General features: G+C 45.4%; 1 protein-coding gene across 5 annotated transcripts in view; it reads left to right on the top strand.

Moving 5' to 3' along the window:
- OPHN1 (oligophrenin 1) overlaps positions 1 to 18404 on the top strand; it is a 691171-nt gene that overhangs the window by 500949 nt on the left and 171818 nt on the right. For all 5 annotated transcript variants that reach the window (XM_080653524.1, XM_080653523.1, XM_080653526.1 and 2 more), the window contains exon 19: positions 13566 to 13725. In XM_080653524.1, the coding sequence (XP_080509650.1) occupies positions 13566 to 13725 (160 nt within the window). The remainder of the gene's footprint in view (positions 1 to 13565; positions 13726 to 18404) is intronic.

The following is an 18404-nucleotide window of genomic DNA, read 5'->3' as shown; positions in this document are numbered from 1 at the left end:
TACGACCTTTACTTTGAGGTCTATTTTGTCAGATATTAAGTATTGCATCCTCTGCTTTTTTTTTTTCCATTTGCCTGAAAAAATTTTTTTCATCCCTTCACCATCAGTCTGTGTGAATCCTGTGTTCTGAGATCAGTCTCTTGCAGACAGCAAATGTATGGGTCATGTTTTGTTATCCGTTCAGCCACCCTATGTCTTTTGATTGGAGCATTTAATTTATTTACGTTTTATGTTATTATTGATAAGTACTTGTTTGTTGTCATTTTTATTCTTAATGTTTGTGTTTCTTCTTGCATTTCTGTTTCTTCTTTTTACAGCAGTCCCTTTAGCATTTCTTGCATTGCTGGCTTGGTGGTAATAAACCTCTTAGCCCTTTTTTGTCTTTGAAGCTCCTGATTCCACCTTCAATTTTGAATGATAGCCTTGGTGGGTATAGTATTCTTGGATTCAGTCACTTGCTTTGCATCACTTTGTATATTTCATTCCATTCCATTCTGGCCTCGTGTGTTTCTGTTGAGAAATCAGTTGATATTCTAATGGGATATCCCTTGTAGGTAAATTTCTGTCTCTCTTTGACAGCCTTTTAGATTCTTACTTTGTTGTTGATGTCTGCCAATTTAATTATGATGTGTCTTGGAGTTGGTCTTTTTGGGTTCATCTTATTTGGCACTCTGTGTGCTTCTTGAACTTGGGTGTTGTTGTTGTTTTTCTTTTCCGTATCAGGGAAGTTTTCTGTCATTATTTCTTCAAATAGGTTTTCTATTCCTTGCTCTGCTTCCTCTCCTTCTTATACCCCTATTATGTGGGTGTTGTTTTGTTTTGTGTTGTTCCAAAGCTCCCTTTGGCTCTCTTCTTGCTTTTTAAGTTTTCTTTTGAGTTGCTGCTGTCTTTGTATGTTTTTCTCCAACTTGTCTTCTAATCCACTGATGTGATCCAGATGTTGGCAGCTGTGGAGTGGGAAGACTCAGTTTTTGCTGCCAGGGCTTTGCGCCCTTAGTTGAATTTGCATGCACTCAGAGGCAGGTTACAGAGGCACCTTGGTGCTGATTGCCAGGGCGGTGCACTCAGAGAAGCCCTTGAGCTGAAGCCATGTGACTGAGGTGTCTGTTGGCATGCAGCCAGGAGTGGGGGAAGTCCGAAATTCTACTGCAAGAGGCCTTGTGCTCTTGGTTGGATTTGCGTGCACCCAGTGGAGGCTCGTAGGGCACCTGCAGTGCATTTGCCAGGGGGGCGCTCTCCCATACTCAGAGGGGCCCTGGTGCTGAAACTGAGTGACCGAGGTGTCTGTGGGCAGGTATCCAGGAAAGGGGAATTCAGAATTTCTACTGCTGGGGCAGTCCGTCCTTTTTTGGATAAGAGCGTGCCCAGCGGGGGCTTACAGTGGCACCCAAGTGTGGCCTCTGGAGTGTTGGGCTCAGGAGACTAGCGCACTGGAGATGTGCTACTGTGTCTTCTGGAGATCAGCAGCTAGGGAGGGGTAAGTCGCACTTACTGCTGCGAGAGCAGTGCACCCTTGGAGGTGTAAGTCCTAGGGTCTGCAGGTCTGTGGCTGGGACAGCAGGATTTTGGCTGGAGTGGCTGCAGGCTTGTGGGTAATGTCCAAGGCCTGTCTGGGTAGTGGTGCTGATGAGTTCCTAGAAGAGGCTGCTCTCCCCTTCAAGATGACTTGGGCTCTGTGCCCGAGCCCAGCACCCAGGGAGTGTCCACAGTGGTGGTGGGTTCTCCCTGTCCAAGAGAGCCTGATCTGCCAGCCCCTGCTGCTCCCACACATTTAACTGTCCCTCACTCACTCACACAGGCACCACACACACCCACACACTCTCCTTTCACCCCCTCACTCACAACCTCTCCCTCACCTCCATCCTGCCAGCTGCCATCTTCTTCCTTCTTGACTTATTATTTTTAATGGTTTCTATGTCTTTTTATATTCTGTTGAAGTTCTTATTAAGTTTTTTTTTTTTTTTTTTTTTTTTTGCACGCCATTGTTTTTAACTCTGTATCTTGTAGATTGCCTCCATTTTCATTCAGTTCTTTTTCTGGAGAATTCTCCTATTCCTTTGGTTGGGGCATGTTTCTTTGTTTCCCCATTTTAGCTGCCTCTCTGTATTTGTTTCTATGTATTAGGTATATTGGATGTGTCTTCCAGTCTTGATATGATGACCTCATGTAGTAAGTATCCTGTGGACCCAGTTGTGCAGTCCACCTGATCACCTGAGGTGTTTTTTTTTTGTGTGTGTGGGTGGGTCATGTGATTGAGTGTTCATTGCCTGTCTATTGGAGTTGACCCTCAGGCTGGCTAACTATGAGAATTGAACCTGAGCTTCAGTAGGCAAGCTTCTGTGTGGGCCCTTACCCCAGGAAGTGGAATTTTCCCCAGCATGATATGGTGCCTCCTTAGACCTCCCTAGACCTCCCTCTAGGTATGCTGTTTGTACAGCTAGATAATCAGGTAGTGCTCTATTATGATTTGAAAGCAGCCACTAGGTATGTTGATTCTGGGGAATCTTGTGCGGGAATCCAGTGCAGGTCAATATCAGATTCTGCCTGTGACTATCCCTGGACTACCTGTTAGGAACCACTGTTATTAGCTGCCTATGCTGGTCCTGGGTGTGTGTGGGAAAGTCCAGCTGTGTAACTAAGGGCTGGCAGCCAGTAGGACCAGGTGTGGGTCATGTCAGCAAATGTCCCATATCACCTGAGTCCTTCATCCACCTGCTAGTTGCCCTTTAGACTCAGCCCTTGAAATAGCCTCATGTGGTACATAATTTGTATAAGGCAGTGGTCAGCAAACTGTGGCTCGCGAGCCACTTGAGGATCTTTGGCCCCTTGAGTGTGGCTCTTCCACAAAATACCACGGCCTGGGCGAGTCTATTTTGAAGAAGTGGCGTTAGAAGAAGTTTAAGTTTAAAAAATGTGGCTCTCAAAAGAAATTTCAATCATTGTACTGTTGATATTTGGCTCTGTTGATGAATGAGTTTGCTGACCACTGGTATAAGGTAAGTGTCATTGAGTCATCATGTAAGGACAATTTGTGTTCAGCAGTTTAATACAGATTCAGACTGTATCAGTGATGCTTCTGAGGCCACTCAGCCCATTCTCATGGCATACTGAAGTCAGCCACCACCGACTTGTGTCCTGTGGACCTTTGTGGTAGGACAGGGTCTAAGGAAGTTGTCAGGCGGGAGCCAGTAGAGTTCACCAGGGTACAGCAGTTTCAGATAGGGCTCTGCACAGGAAAATGGCCCTCATGCTAAAACCATATAACAGCTTCTCCCTGTTTGTCTCTGGCATGCCCCAAGCTTTCCCAAAATTCCTTGAAGAGATTTTTAAGGAAGACTGCAACATAAGCTCATGCTGGCTGCCACTAGCAGAGCCCACAGCTGTGTGTAACCTGAATAGGGCAGGATCTCTGGGAGTCATCAAGGTGGGGCTAGTGTAGCTCCTTAGGCTAATGCCCTGTGGGGCAGTGGTCAACCCAGAAAATGTGTCCTCTGTGGAACTCCACACATGGACTTTAGCGGCTTTCACTCCAGCCCTCTCCTTGAAGCCACACAACTCAGTTTCATCCTGTATGACCTTGGCAACCTCCTAGGCACTGTCCCTTCACTGGAGTCCATGGTGAGTGCCTGTGAACAAGATTTTCTGTGCTATCTCTTTTAGTGCATGCCTGGGTTTCCAGCAGCCCTCCATCTCACCTGGGCAGATTTAATCCTTGCTAATTTCACAGGCAGATGTTATGTGGGCTCATTTTCTCAACACTGGTGCTCCAGGCTGGGGAGCATGGAGTAGGTTTGAGACCCCTCGCTCCTCAGGGGGGACCTCTGCAGCTGAGATATTCCTCCAGATTCTTAACTACCACACATGGATGAGGGGCCAGTCCATTTTTCTTCTCTACCCCTCCTACCAGTTTCTTTGTGGCATCTTCTGTATATATTCTTAATTATACGACTTCTGTTCAGTTAGTCTTCAGATGGTTATCCAGGTTGATTGTTCTGTAATTTAGTTGTAATGTTGATGTATTCATGGGAGGAGGTTAGTGCAACTTCTCCCTACTCTGCCATCTTGGATGGATTTTAGAAATCAGGGTTTGTCATGAGCTGCCTTGTCTCCTCATTTCCCTAAGCTCACAGCTATTTTGACCAAAAGGCAGCACATCTTTTACTTGGCTACCTCTGGTATTATTTGAAAGAGCAATAGAGGTACTCAGTTCCATTAAAAATAATTAATTGGTACCTGCTGTGCACAAGGTACACATACTTGAAAGTTGTTTACCACCTAGTAGGAGAGGTAGGTAATAAACAGATATTTGCAATATACTCTGCTTGCCAATGGTGTCTGCCAATCAAGATGAGGAAAGTAGCCTGGGATGACCCTGAAGGAGATATCAGGTAAAGTGAATCTCAATGGAGAAATGTACATTCTTTAGATCTAGGAGAAGGACAATATTCTAAGCAAAGGGAATGAGCAAAGACATGGAGGTCTGAAACAACATGGTTTAGCCAGAAAATATGACCCAAGCAGTGCGGTATATCAAAGTCTGAGGTCAGCAGTGTCTAGATCAGCCGTGGGCAAACTACGGCCCGCGGGCCGGATCCGGCTGTTCTATCCGGTTCTCTTGCTCTCCCCTCCGCTCCTTTACTTTGAATTTATATTAGTTCACACAAACACTCCATCCATGCTTTTGTTCCGGCCCTCCGGTCCAGTTTAAGAACCCATTGTGGCCCTCAAGTCAAAAAGTTTGCCCACCCCTGGTCTAGCTGGAGACTCCTGGAGAAGTAATAATAAAAGCAGGTACTTCTAATGGCTTATTTCTAGGATACCATATTAAAGCAATTTAGCTCTATTCAACAACCCTCTGAGGTGGATATTATTTTATTGCTAGTGGAAAAACTGAAGCCCAGAGAGTTTAAGTCACTAACAGTCACTGTGCACAGCTAATGAATCACCCACATCAGCTTCAGAGCCCAAGCTGCACATTGGGGATTAGAAATAGTTATTAAGTTATAGAAGGCCTTAATTGCAACTTTCACAAGAATTTGTCCTGTCCTATGAAAAACAAGACACCAGTAAAGGGAATTTAACCAAGGAGGTGACTAGGGATCAGAAAATTGGGGATTAAAGGACCTATGGCAGTGGTTGGCAAACTCATTAGTCAACAGAGCGGCAAACCGCGAGCTGCGGTTTGCCGACCACTGCCCTATGGTAATTAGGTTCTCTGTAACTTTAGGCAAATATTTTTCCTTCTTTGGACCTCTGTTTTTTTTCATCTGTAAAATGAGGACAGTGATAAAGGGCTAATCTTAATGATCCCTTTCAGTTCTTTACGTTTTTTGCATCTCTAACTCAGGGTAGGGGAGGGTTGGATTCCTAACTGGAGAGACGGGTAGACACTTTATGTACTGTTCTTTATATATAGTACTAGAAGCCCAGTGCACAAAATTTGTGCACAGGAGTGGTCCCTAGGCCTGGCCAGTGATGGAAGTATGAGCGTCTGGCATGGAAGGGCAGGTCCCAGCTGACCTCTGAGCCCTGGGCAGCACCTGGGCCCCCGGGCCCCCGCAAGCCTTCCTCAGCCTGAGTAATGTCGCCCGAGTCCCCACACGGAGATGCAGTGAGCACAGCTGGACACTGTAGGCTGGGGCGCAGCGTGGTCCTCTGGGCCACCCAGCGGTGCCACACGGAAGCCAGGCAGGCAGTGTGCTCTCTCCTGGCTGACCTCACAGACCGGCTCCTGCGCGAACCCACAGGGAGCCCGACTGTCCCCTGTGGTCCAAGCAGCTGCGGCCCGGCTCATCAGGAAGATGCTGCACGGGTGTGGGGCAAGCACCTCACGGGTGCCCGGCACCTGAGCATGGGGGTTTCCCCGACGCTTGAGCCCTGGCATCCCAGGGGAGGGTAGCAGGGGGAGTGAGAGCAAGCTTGATGTACACCCTGCATTCTCACTGAACCTCTGTCCCCATCACCCCCGTCCCCAGGTAGCCAGCGAGAGGTCACAGTGCATCGTCGACACCTGCCATGTTCTGCGCCACCCCCTGGTGGTCAGCGCATGTCATAGTGAGCAGTTGAACTCCCGGTTGAGGGACAATTTGCATATTAGGCTTTTATTATATAGGACTAGAGGCCTGGTGTACGACATTCATGCACTGAGGGTCGGGGATGTGTCCCTCAGCCAAGCCTGCACCCTTTCGCAGTCCAGGAGCCCTCAGGGGATGTCTGGCTGTGGTCGTGGAGGTGGGCCATTGCGCTTGCCCCCTGGTGGTCAGTGTGCATCATAGTGACCGGTTGTTCCCCCAGGATGGTTGGTTTGCATCCTTTTATTATATAGGATAAGTCTATTTCACAATAATTTCTTTTATATTTTCTTTTTCAAAAAGCATTTGAGGTGGCCACTCTTTGAGATGCCTACCTGAAACTTTCTACTGGAAGTAGAAGTTAAAGGTTGCAGGTAGAGGGAGCTAGATAGCTAAAGTGACTTATCCCAGAGGCAGAAGGTTACAGCCTCATCATCCCATTGAACTGAATTCTTTTCTTACTGACTCCTACTTTTAAACTTCTCATTTCTTCCTCCTATTGTCTCTTTTTCCTGGCTCATCCTTTTTAAAATTTCTCTTGCACGCATTCTCACTCTCATTTTTTTTAAAAAAAGTATTTTCTTTTCTGTTCTCCTTTTAAAACTTCTTTTTCTCTATCCCTTTTCCCTCTTGTTATTCTTTCCTCCACTTCCCTTCTCCACCTTATTCCATCCCATCCCTTCTTTTACCCTCTGTTTACTGACCACTTTTAACATTTTTCATTTCTCCTCTTTTATTTTCTAATTCTCTACTTTTACTATTTACTGGTTTCTCCTCTTTCAAATCAGTTCTGTCTACCTGTGCATGTGTCTGTCTATTCATCCACACACCTACCTAGCTATCTTTATTGTATTTTTTTATTAACTTCTCTCTTTTTTAAAAAATCATATCCCCTTCACACAATTGTATTTGATTTCCTTATTGGCTTCTCCCTCTCACACAATTTTTCTCTCTCCTTTATGCAACACTTTTCCTTCATTTATAAACTTTTCTTTCCTCCTTATTTCCTACTTCTGTTCCATCATCCTTCTTCCCATCTTTCTCCTACCCTACCTCCCTCCCCACATTCCTTCTTTCCTTTATCTTTACCCCTGCCCTCCCTCCCCTTTTCCTTCCTTCCCACCTTAATTTTTTTTCTTCACTTCCTCCCTGGGACCTGCTTTGCTCCCTCCCCCATTCCTTCCTTCTTGCCATCCTCCTTTTAAGCTCTACTGGCTCCCCTTTTAAAACCTTTCTTCCCTTACTCTTTATCTCTCATCCTACCTTTCCCCTACATTCTTCTCTACTTCCACTTTTTTAATATCTATCTATCTACCTGCCTAATTATTCACTATCATTTATCTGTTTTCTTTTATGACTCCTACTTTTAAAATCTGTCCCTGTTATGGGGCGACCCGCAAGAAACGACCACCAGAGACAGAGATCAAAATTTATGAGCCTTTATTAAGCTGCCAGCGACCACAGTTGCAGCACTTCACCGTGGTAAAGGCCAAACTGCAGTGCAGACCACAGGTGTTACAGCAAATTTATACTCGGAAACCACAAGAGGGAGTTAGGACAGTTACAATGACAACCCAAAGGTTACAAAAGGTATTTCAGCCATTTCTAAGAAACTCAGGGCACAGGCGCAACGCCTAGGCATGCTTGGCCAGAGCGTGAACCACTACCTCCCTCCAAACTCCAACCAACCCATTGTTCCATGACCTACTCCATCTCCCTCTGTCTTAAGGTATCCTGCCCCCAGGCAACGGAGGAGCTGTGCAATGTTTGCAGCCCAGAACATTCCCTACTGGTCTTTATGGTGAATCAAATCATTGATTCAGATCCCTCCCCTCCTTCCCTGGGGATTCGCTGGAAATGGGTGTGGAGGACCATGAGCTTTACAGCCTGTATTCTTCGTGCCTCTTCACCCAGGACTAGGTCGCCAGGAGCACACACAGGTGGGCTATTCGGGTCCGATGGGTGGGCTTCCTGGTGTGCTGCCCTGATGATTCGCCTTGCAGCCGCTGTACTGCTCTGGAGCGCCTGCAAAGACTTGAGATTTCTATTAGATAACACAGCTAGCTCTTCCCCCCTCAGCCGCGGGAGAAGAGGTGGCGGACGGCCAAACATGATTTCAAAAGGAGTCAGCCCTTTTACATATGGGGCGCAGCGAGCCCTGAGTAGGGCAAAAGGGGAGGAAACTTACCCAGTTCTCGCCAGTCTCTAATTTTAGTTCAGTTAGGGTTTCCTTAAGTGTTCGATTTATTCTCTCTACCTGTCCAGAACTCTGAGGTCTATATACACAATGTAATTTCCATGTGACCTTAAGGGCCTTAACTAAAGATTGGGTTACCTTAGCGATGAACGCTGGGCCATTGTCGGACCCCATGAATAAAGGTAGGCCAAACCGGGGGAGAATTTCAGAGAGGAGTTTCTTAACTACTACCTGTGCTGTTTCAGCCCTGGTCAGGTATGCCTCTGGCCAACCGGAGAAAGTGTCCACAAATAGTAGGAGATATCGGTATCCTCCCAATCCACTGGGCAATTCAGTAAAGTCAACTTCCCAGTGTTCACCAGGGCTTGAACCTTGAAACCGGGTTTCTGGCGGGGCTGTTATCAGAGGTCCTGGGTTCACTTGTGTGCAGATCTGACATCTCCTGACTGTATCCTCTTCCTCGGGGGTATACCTGGGGTTGGGCTCCAGATTCTGAGTAGGTATGGCTGCCAGCACTTCTAGGGGCCCTACTGGTCTTTTTGCAGTCTCTTTAGCTGTTTTGTCAGCAAATTGGTTCCCCTTCATCACAGGGGAATTGTCCTTTTGATGCCCTTTGCAGTGGATGACTGCAACTTCTTTAGGGCCCCAAATGGCTGAAAGAAGGTTTAGTATCTCTGGAGCATTTTTAATATCCTTCCCCCCTGAGGTTAGGAGGCCCCTCTCCTGATATAAGGCTCCATGCATATGCACTGTGGCAAAGGCATGTCTACTGTCCGTGTAGATATTGATTCTCTTGTCCTTTCCCCACCATAAGGCCTGGGTGAGGGCTATGAGTTCTGCCTTCGGTGCTGCAGTCCCAGGTCCTAGGGATTGTGCCCATATGACTCTTTCTTCAGTAACTATAGCTGCCCCAGCATACCTGATACCGTCCTCCACAAAGCTGCTCCCGTCAGTGAACAGGGTCTCCTCAGGGTTGGAGATGGGCTGGTCTGTCAGGTCGGCCCTCAAGGAGGTTAGGGTAGTCAGGGTCTCTTCACAGTAGTGGAGGGGACTTTCAGCTCCCTCATCGGAAAGGAGAGTGGCCGGGTTTAGGGCTGTAGTCTTCAAGAAGCTTAACCTCGGGGGGTCTAGCAGGAGCACCTGGTACTGGGTAATACGAGCATTTGATAACCAGTGCTCAGGTGGGCTGTGCAGTAGGGTTTCTACTGCGTGGGGCACAACCACTTGTAAGTCTTGGCTAAAAGTCAGTTTAGAGGCTTCCTTAACCAGTATGGCCATGGCTGCTATAGCCTTCAGACAACCCGGCCATCCTGTGGCCACTAGGTCCAACCTCTTAGACAAGTAGGCAACTGGCCTCTTCCAGGGCCCCAGAGTTTGTGTTAGTACTCCTTTGGCCACTAACACCGGGACTGCCTTATTCCCTGGCCGCTCAGGACACTCCCGTTTCCAGTGTCCTTCTTTCTTTCAGTAGGCACACTGGTTTTTCCCCAGCCAGGTCTTTTGGTTCTGTCCTCTCTTCTCTCATTCTTTTCTTCCTGTCCCTCTTTGCTGTCCCTTCACTTCATTCATGGCTAGAAGGACCTTTGCCATTCTGGTGTTTAGGTTAGCAGTCTGATCTTCTCGGTTGTTAAAGACCTTCTGGGCGACCTCGACCAGTTCTGAAAGTGACTTCCCCTCAAAGCCTTCTAACTTCTGTAATTTTTTTTTTTTTTAATATCTGGGGCCGACTGGGACACAAACGCTACATTGATAGCCCACTGATTCTCTGGGGCATCAGTGTCTGTTGGGGTGTACACCCGATATGCCTCACAGAGCCTCTCAAGGAAGGCGGTGGGGCTCTTGTTTGGTCCCCGGACTGTTTCTGTTACCTTGGAAAGGTTGGTGGGCTTCTGAGCTGCCGCTCGGATGCCCCTCAGGAGAGTCTGGCAATACCTGTCAAGAGCCTCCCCTCCCCGGTCAGTGTTGTGATCCCATTGTGGCCTTCCTGATGGAAAAACGGCCTCGATCCTCACTGGGTCTGTGGTGGGTTGGCCATCTAGTCCAAGGACTAACTTCCTCCCTTCCCCTTTTATTCTCTCTCTCTCTTCTGAAGTGAAAAGGGTCTGAAGTAGCTGCTGGCAGTCGTCCCATGGCGGCTGGTGGGTGAAAAAGACCGACTCTAAGAACAAAATCAAACCTTGGGGATTCTGGGAGAACGATGGGTTTTGGTTCTTCCAGTTGTAGACCATAAAAGGCTGACCATCAGGTCCTAAATCAGGGGGACTCGCCTGGAGTAGAGGGAACATGGGAGCAGGGCCACCGAGACCCGTCTCTAGGGTATTGGGGCCTCCTGTGAGGCAGAGGGGCCCACCTCCGGTTGGGGCTCTGGAGGGGGAACATAAGGGGGAGGTCGGCAGTCAGGGACCCCGTCCTCCAGATCATTTGGTAAGACCTTAGGGTCTACCTTCTTGTCTCCTTTTGGGGGACGAGCCAATAAAATGGTCTGTCTGTCCCAATTTCTTTTCTTGGCCCTGGCAATTTTTTCAACCACCGGGGTTTTTCAGTGAGGAAGTCAATCCAAATTTGAATATAAGGGATTTGGTCAGGGTGACGTGGACTGCCATAAACAATATGATGAACCCTATAAGCCGTTCCTAAGTCACAGGTCCCGGTGGACAGCCACCCAACCCCAAATGTGGGCCATTCTAATTCACACAATTTCTGAAAATCAAAACCATTAATCGACGTCCCGTAGTTTCCTCCATGCCATTTGAAGTCCTGAAAATTCTTAAGAAAACATTGTAAGGGGGTAGATGTAGACAACTGGCCCTGACCCATTTAACAAAGACAAGGACAACAAAGACAAGACAAACCAGACACGTGCACCCTAAGGTCACACGTAACAGGGACCCCAGACGCCATCACGCCCAGGTTTCCAGACTCGGAGGCTCCGCTGCATCCAGCCCTCCTGTAGTCCACCAGGGGAATGTTCCACAAACAGAAACCAAGTGCTTACCTCCCCACTGGAGGTCCAGGTGGCTCTCACTTTTGGATTGCGAATTTTGGAGGAGACACTCCGCCTCCCTGGAACCCGGGACGGAGACTGGAGTGTCCTCACCTGGGGCGTCCACCGGCAACGTGGCATGAGTGTATCTCGCTGGGGCCTCCAAATGTTGTGGGGCAACCCGCAAGAGACGACCACCAGAGACTGAGATCAAAATTTATGAGCCTTTATTAAGCTGGCCAGTGACTACAGTTGCAGCACTTCACTGCGGTAAAGGCCGAACTGCAGTGCAGTCCACAGGTGTTACAGCAAATTTATACTCGGGAACCACAAGAGGGAGTTAGGACAGTTACAATGACAACCCAAATGTTACAAAAGCTATTTCAGCCGTTTCTAAGAAACTCAGGGCACAGGTGAAACGCCTGGGCACGCTTGGCCGGAGCGTGAACCACTACCTCCCTCCAAACTCCAACCGACCCATTGTTCGGTGACCTACTCCATTTCCCTCTGTCTTAAGGTATCCTGCCCCCAGGCAACGGAGGAGCTGTGCAATGTTTGCAGCCCAGAACAGTCCCCAGTAGACAACTATACTTGATTTTCATTATAGCTCCTACAGTTCACTCATACATCCTCTTTCCTTCTTTAACTCTGCTCTGTACTGACTCCTTTATAAAGTTTCTCTGTCCCTCTTTCCTTCTTCCCCATTCTCCCCCCTCTTCCCTCACTCTTTTACTCTTTTTTACAGGCTTATTTAAAAAATACTTTCTTCTCTATCTCTTTCTATGCTTTTCTTAGTACTGACTTCTCCACTTAAAAATCACACTCAATAAAAATACATTTTAAAAAAAATCACCCTGTACTTAATTTTCTTACTAACTCCTCCTTTTAAATTCCCCTCACTCTCGCATTCTGTTTCTTCTTTTTATTTGACTATTTTCCTGGTCTCACCCCATTTTAGCATCCTTCTCTTTCCTGCTTTCTTTCCCTCCTGCCCTTTGAACCTCCCTCTGCCCCTCTCCCTCCCTCCCTCCCTCCCTCCCTCCCTCCTCCTTTCTCTCCCTTCATTCCCCTGTCTGTCTCCTTCTTACTCCACCCACCCTCCCCCCCATTTGCCTTTCCCTTGTAAGCCTGAAACCTGCCTCTCTCCCTCCTTTCCTATTATTACCGCCCCGCCCCCCCCCTCCCCCGCCATGTTCACTGGTTTCTCTTTTAAACTTTCCTCTTTCCTCTCTGGGACCTGCTTCCAGCCCAGCCTGAGCACACTTTGATATTAAAGCTTTGTTGGGGGGCGTTAACCGCCAGCCCAGGGCCCAGGCCAGGCTTTCGCTGCCTGCCCCCCTCTGGCCTCCCCGCGCGCCCCCCCCCCCCCCCCCCCCGTTCTCTTCTCATTCTCTGCCCAGGATGCCCCAACTTCTAGTCAACAAACTACACTTAACGTGCCACCAACCTAACCCTGGCCAGTGTCTTTGTGGTCCAGCCCTAGGGGGCGAAAGGGGTACCCTCCTTAGTGTCCAACTCTCCCCCAGCTAAGCTGCACCTCCCCTCCTAGTGCAGGGCGCCCAGCCCAGCGAGGGTGGCCAAGGCCCATTCGGCCAGGGGCACTGCTGCATAGAAGCAGGAGTGCCTCCGCCCCACCGTCTGGACCTATGGAGCCACCACCCTCCTTTAGCATCTGGGCTCCCTGCTCCATGCAGCCTGTGCCCCACCCCTCGCTGGGCGCACCTGCTCTGCCCCCTGCGGTCACCACCCCCTCCAGCCTGCAGCCCTGCATTTCCTTCCCTTTTCCATTCCTGCATCTTTTTCTCCTTCCCTTTCTGTCTTTCTGTCCTCTCAGCCTGTCTGCATGCAGGCCTTCCTTCCTCTCCTTCCTTATCCCCTCCTATCGCATTCTATGCTACCTACCATGGGCCTCGCAGCTGCCTGAGCCCATGACTGCCTGAGCCCCGGGGCCTCGCAGCCACTGTGGCTTTATCTGAAGACATCTGCCCTAATTAGCATGTTACCCTTTTATTAGTATAGATACCCCTTGCCTGGAATGCCATATTGCTTCTCTCTTTTCTTTCCAAATATTTTCTTACTATAGCTCCCCAACCCACTTCTCTTAGCTTCTACAGTGCTACTAGTACTAAGTTATGTCTCACTTTGGCCCCTAATTATATACTGTCTTGTATTCTTTGCTAGTTGTTTCCTTTATAATGTTTTCTCCCCAATTTACAACTTTTCTTTTCTTCTACATTTTAATTTCGCTTACACTCTGTATCATCTAACAGTCTTGGTGAAAATATTGTTAATAATTTTCTTTCTGTTTTGGCAGTGTGTGTGAGCACAGCAAAGATAATTTTATGACCCCCTCCAACATGGGGGTAATCTTTGGTCCCACGCTGATGAGAGCTCAGGAGGATACTGTGGCTGCCATGATGAATATCAAATTCCAGAACATTGTTGTAGAAATCCTAATTGAGCACTTTGTAAAGGTATGTATTTCCTGCCCTCACCACCACTCCTCCAAACATGTTGTAACACTTTTTCCTAGCTACGTTTTAGAGTTGTGTCTCCTTTCCTGGGGCAAGTTGATAATGGAAGGAAATTCCATTATGGCACAATTACATTTAACAACATGTTTGCCACTGTGAAATTAATTTATTCAGCAAATATTGCTTAATTATGTAACTATTTCATTATCAAGCACCATGCTCATGGTATAGAAGGAGAAAAATATCACTATAACTATAAGGAGTTAGCAGTGTAATATGGTGATAGACATTTAAACAAAGGAAATGATAGCAATATGTACAATGAAACTATAAAGAAAGCGATACATATACTTAGTTAAACCCATATCATTCTGAAATAATTTAAAGTGCTATATTTTTATGATATGTAAAATATGAGGTAGTGTACATTATAATTAGGTCAAGTAAAAAAGTATAAATAAGGATAGAGACAGAAAATGGACCCAGGAATGAGGCAAGACAAAAATTATTTATTGACAAGTCTTGTGCACTTGCTTCAGATGTTCCTACATTTGATTCTATACTTTGTAATAGCCAATGCCATCCTAACAAGGCATAATTCAATAAAAACTTTTCTGCAAGTGGATGAGACTGATGATGTAATCCAGGTGGTATCCACAGTTGAAATATAATGTCTACCAGATGTGTTACATTAGATAGAAGTTAGTCTTCTAAGACTCTACATATAAACACTCTGGCTCCAACACAAGAGACATTTATTTCTTTGTTGTGGAATAGTCCAGCAAGGTGGTCCAGGGCCAGTATGGTGACTTGATGGGCACAAACGCAGGTTTCTTCCTTCTTTCTCTGCCATTGCTAAGGTACTGCTTCATGTGCATGACTAAATATCTTCTATATTATATCAACTGAGAAGGATGAAATAAAGGGAAGTAGAGGATACAGTTCTTTCCTTTAATGTCTTGTCCTGAAAGTCATACATTTAACTTTCATTAACTTACTATTTGTCAGAATTTAATCTCATGTTCACATCTAGCTAGAAGAGAGTCAGGGAAGTATAGTTTTTTTTTGGTGGGGGGCATCCATGTGCCCAGTATTTCATACAAATAAGAAATACAGAATGGGAAACTTTTAGTGAGGTACAAAAAAGCTCAGTTTTAGGTAGGTAGGATTAGAGATTCCTGAAAGACTGACTCTGAATCTAAATCAGGGATTGGCAAACCTTTTCTTAAGGAACCATATAGTAAATATTTTAGACTTTGAAGGTTATAGAACTCTGTCACAACTACTCACATACACCTTTGTATTGGGAAAGCCATAGACAACATGTAAACAAGTGAATCCTATATAATAAAGAGGTAATATGCAAATTGACCCTCATGCCCTCACAAGATGGCCGCCCCATGTTGTCACAAAATGGCCACCTCCACGTCATCACAAGATAGCTGCCACAAGATGTCCACCCTCATGTCATCACAAAATGGCTGCCCCACATCATCACAAGATGGCCACTCCACATTGTCACAAGATGGCCAGCATGGGAGGGTAATTGGGGGCACCTGGGCCGGCAGGAGCAGTTAGGTCAATCAGGCCGGCAGGGGAGCAGTTAGGGGGCTATCAGGCTGGCAGGCAGAAGTGGTTAGGAGCAATCAGGCAGGCAGGCAGGCAAGTGGTTAGGAACCAGCAGTCCTGGATTGTGAGAGGGATGTCCGGCTGCCAGTTTAGGCCCGATCCCTACAAACCGGCAGTTGGACATCCCTTGAGGGGTCCCAGATTGGAGAGGGTGCAGGCCAGGCTGAAGGACAACCCCCCGCCAGTGCACAAATTTCATGCACCAGGCCTCTAGTATTTTAATAAAGTTCTATTTACAAGCAGGCAGGAGGTCTGTGGGCTATAATTTCCTGACCATTATTATTTGCCAAGTACTGTTTAAAACACTGGAGATACAGCCCTCGTAAGTTTATATTCTAAAGAAAGTAGAAAAACGGTATGTATTTAAAATTAGTAGCATATATTGTATGTTAGGTTCTGTCTCTATCCTTATTTATACTTTTTTACTTGATCTAATTATAAGAAGCTTTAAGAAAAAAATAAAGCAGAGAAGGGAAGTGGTTTTACAGTTTCATTTTTCACTTTTCAATTAAATTTGACATTCAATATTAGATTGATTTCAGTTATATAGCATAGTGGTTAGACTATATAACTTACAACATGATTCCCCTGATAAGTCTAGTACCCCCCTAATACCATACGTAGTTATTACAATATTGATGACTATTGTAGTCTGTAACTACTTTGTAACTGTCTATTTGTACTTCCTAATCTCTGAACTTTTTTCACCCAGCCTCACACCCCCTTCTTACCTGGCAACAAACATTTTATTCTCTGTATCTATGAGTTTGTTGTTTTGTTTGTTCATTTATTTTGTTTTTTAGATTCCACATATAAGTGAAACCATATACAAATATTAACTCAAAATAAATCAAAGACCTAAATGCAATATCTGAAACAATAAATTACATAGAAGGAAACATAGATACTAAACTTATGGACCTTGGGCATAGAGTACATTTTATGAATTTGACCCCAAAGGCAAAAGAAGTAAAGGCAAAAATAAACAAATGGGACTATATCAAACTAAAAAGCTTCTGCACAGCAAAAGAAACTCCCAACAGAATAAAAAAGAAACTGACTGAATGGGAGAAGATATTTGCAAACAACAGCTCTGATAAGGGGTTAACAGCCAAAATATATTAAGAACTCATACAACTCAATACCAAAAAAGAATCCATTTCTAAACTGAGCAGAGGATCTGAATAGACACTTCTCCAAAGAAGATATACAAATGTTCAACAGATATATGAAAATATGTTCAACTTCACTATTAGGAAAATGCAAATCAAAACTACAGTGAAATACCACCTCACTCCTGTTAGAATGGCTATTATCAACAAGAAAAGTAATAACAAGTGTTGGAGAGGTTGTGGAGAAAAAGGAACCCTCATTCATTGCTGGTGGGAATGTAAACTGGTACATTCATTAGGGAAAATAGTATGGAGGTTCCTAAAAAAATTAAGAATATGCTGAGAGTTGTGAAATAGGTGAAGGGATTAAGAAAACAAACCTTATAGACACAGGCTATAGTGTGGTAATTACTAAAAGGAAAGAGGTTGGTGGAGGCATAATAGAGTAAAGGGGGGATAAATGGTGATGGAAGGAGATTTGACTTGGGGTGGTAAATACACAATACAATATACAGATGATGTATTGTAGAATTGTATACTTGGAATCTGTGTAATTTTATTAACCAATGTCACCCTAATAAATTCAATTTAAAAAACACATACAGAGCCCAGCCTGCATGGCTCAGTGTTTGAGTGTTGACCTATAAACCAAGAGGTCAGGGTTCGATTTCTTGTCAGGGCACATGGAGTTGATCCCCAGTGTGGGGCATGCAGGAGGCAGCCAATCAATGATTCTCTCATCATTGATGTTTCTATCTCTCTCTCCCTCTCCCTTCCTCTCTGAAATCAATACAATTATATATATATTTAAAACAAGCAAAAAAAAAAAAAAAAACAAATATAGGTCAGAAAGGAACCAATATAACTTTCCCTATTGCCAGTGGTATGACTTTCTATATAGCAAATCCCAAAGTATCTATAAAAATGCTCCTTGAACTAATAAGGGAGTTTATCAATGCTGCAGCATACAAAGCCAACATGCAAAAATTAATTTAATTTTTTTTTGCAGTAGAGAAATTAAAGCCATTTATTATCAGGGTGCCAAAACAGAAGACCGGAGAGTTAGATCTCAAAATTCCAGCTCTCCAAAGGTTTTTCTTTTTATCTTTTGTTTATTTTTTTGTAGTTGACAGTATTACACATGTCTCTCATTCCCCACCCCTTTTCCCCCCTCTGCCTAGCCCTTACCCACCCCTAGGTCTTCACCACTCTATTGTCCATACCAATGGGCTATGCATATAAGTGTATCAATTCTTTGGTTTATCTCTCCTCGCCTGCCCACCCCCACATGGAGGTATGTCAGTCTGTTCCACGCCTCCATGCTTCCAGTCTTATTTTGTTGGTCAATTTGCTTTGTTCATTAGATTCCACAAATAAGTGAGATCATGTTATATTTGTCTTTCTCAGATTGGCTTATTTTACTTAGCATGATATTCTCCAGGTCCATCCATGCTGTCCCAAAGGATAAGAGATCCCTCACTTTTACAGCTGCTTAGTATTCCATTGTGTAAATGTCCCACAGTTTTTTATCCACTCATCCACTGATGGGCACTTGGGCTGTTGCCAAATCTTATCTATTGTAAATAACACTGCTATGAACACAGGGGTTCATATATCCTTTCTGATTGGTGTTTTGGGATTCTTATGATAAATCCCCAGAATGGGATCACTGGATCAATGGGAGTTCCATTTTTAATTTTTTGAGGAATCTCTATACTCTTATCCGTAGTGCCTGGATCAATCTGCATTTCCACTAGCAGTGTACTAGGGTTTTCTTTTCTCCACATCCTCACCAGCAACTTGTTGTTTGTTGATTTGTTGATGTTAGCAATTCTGATACTTATAAGGTGATATCTCACTGTGGTTTTAATTTGCATTTCTCTGATGACTAGTGACTTTGAGCATTTTTTCATATGTCTCATGGCCATTTGTATGTCT

This window comes from Plecotus auritus (genome assembly GCF_963455305.1).
Source record: "Plecotus auritus genome assembly, chromosome: X".
In the NCBI taxonomy this organism is placed as follows: domain Eukaryota; kingdom Metazoa; phylum Chordata; class Mammalia; order Chiroptera; family Vespertilionidae; genus Plecotus; species Plecotus auritus.
This window is presented reverse-complemented; position numbering and strand designations above follow the sequence as displayed.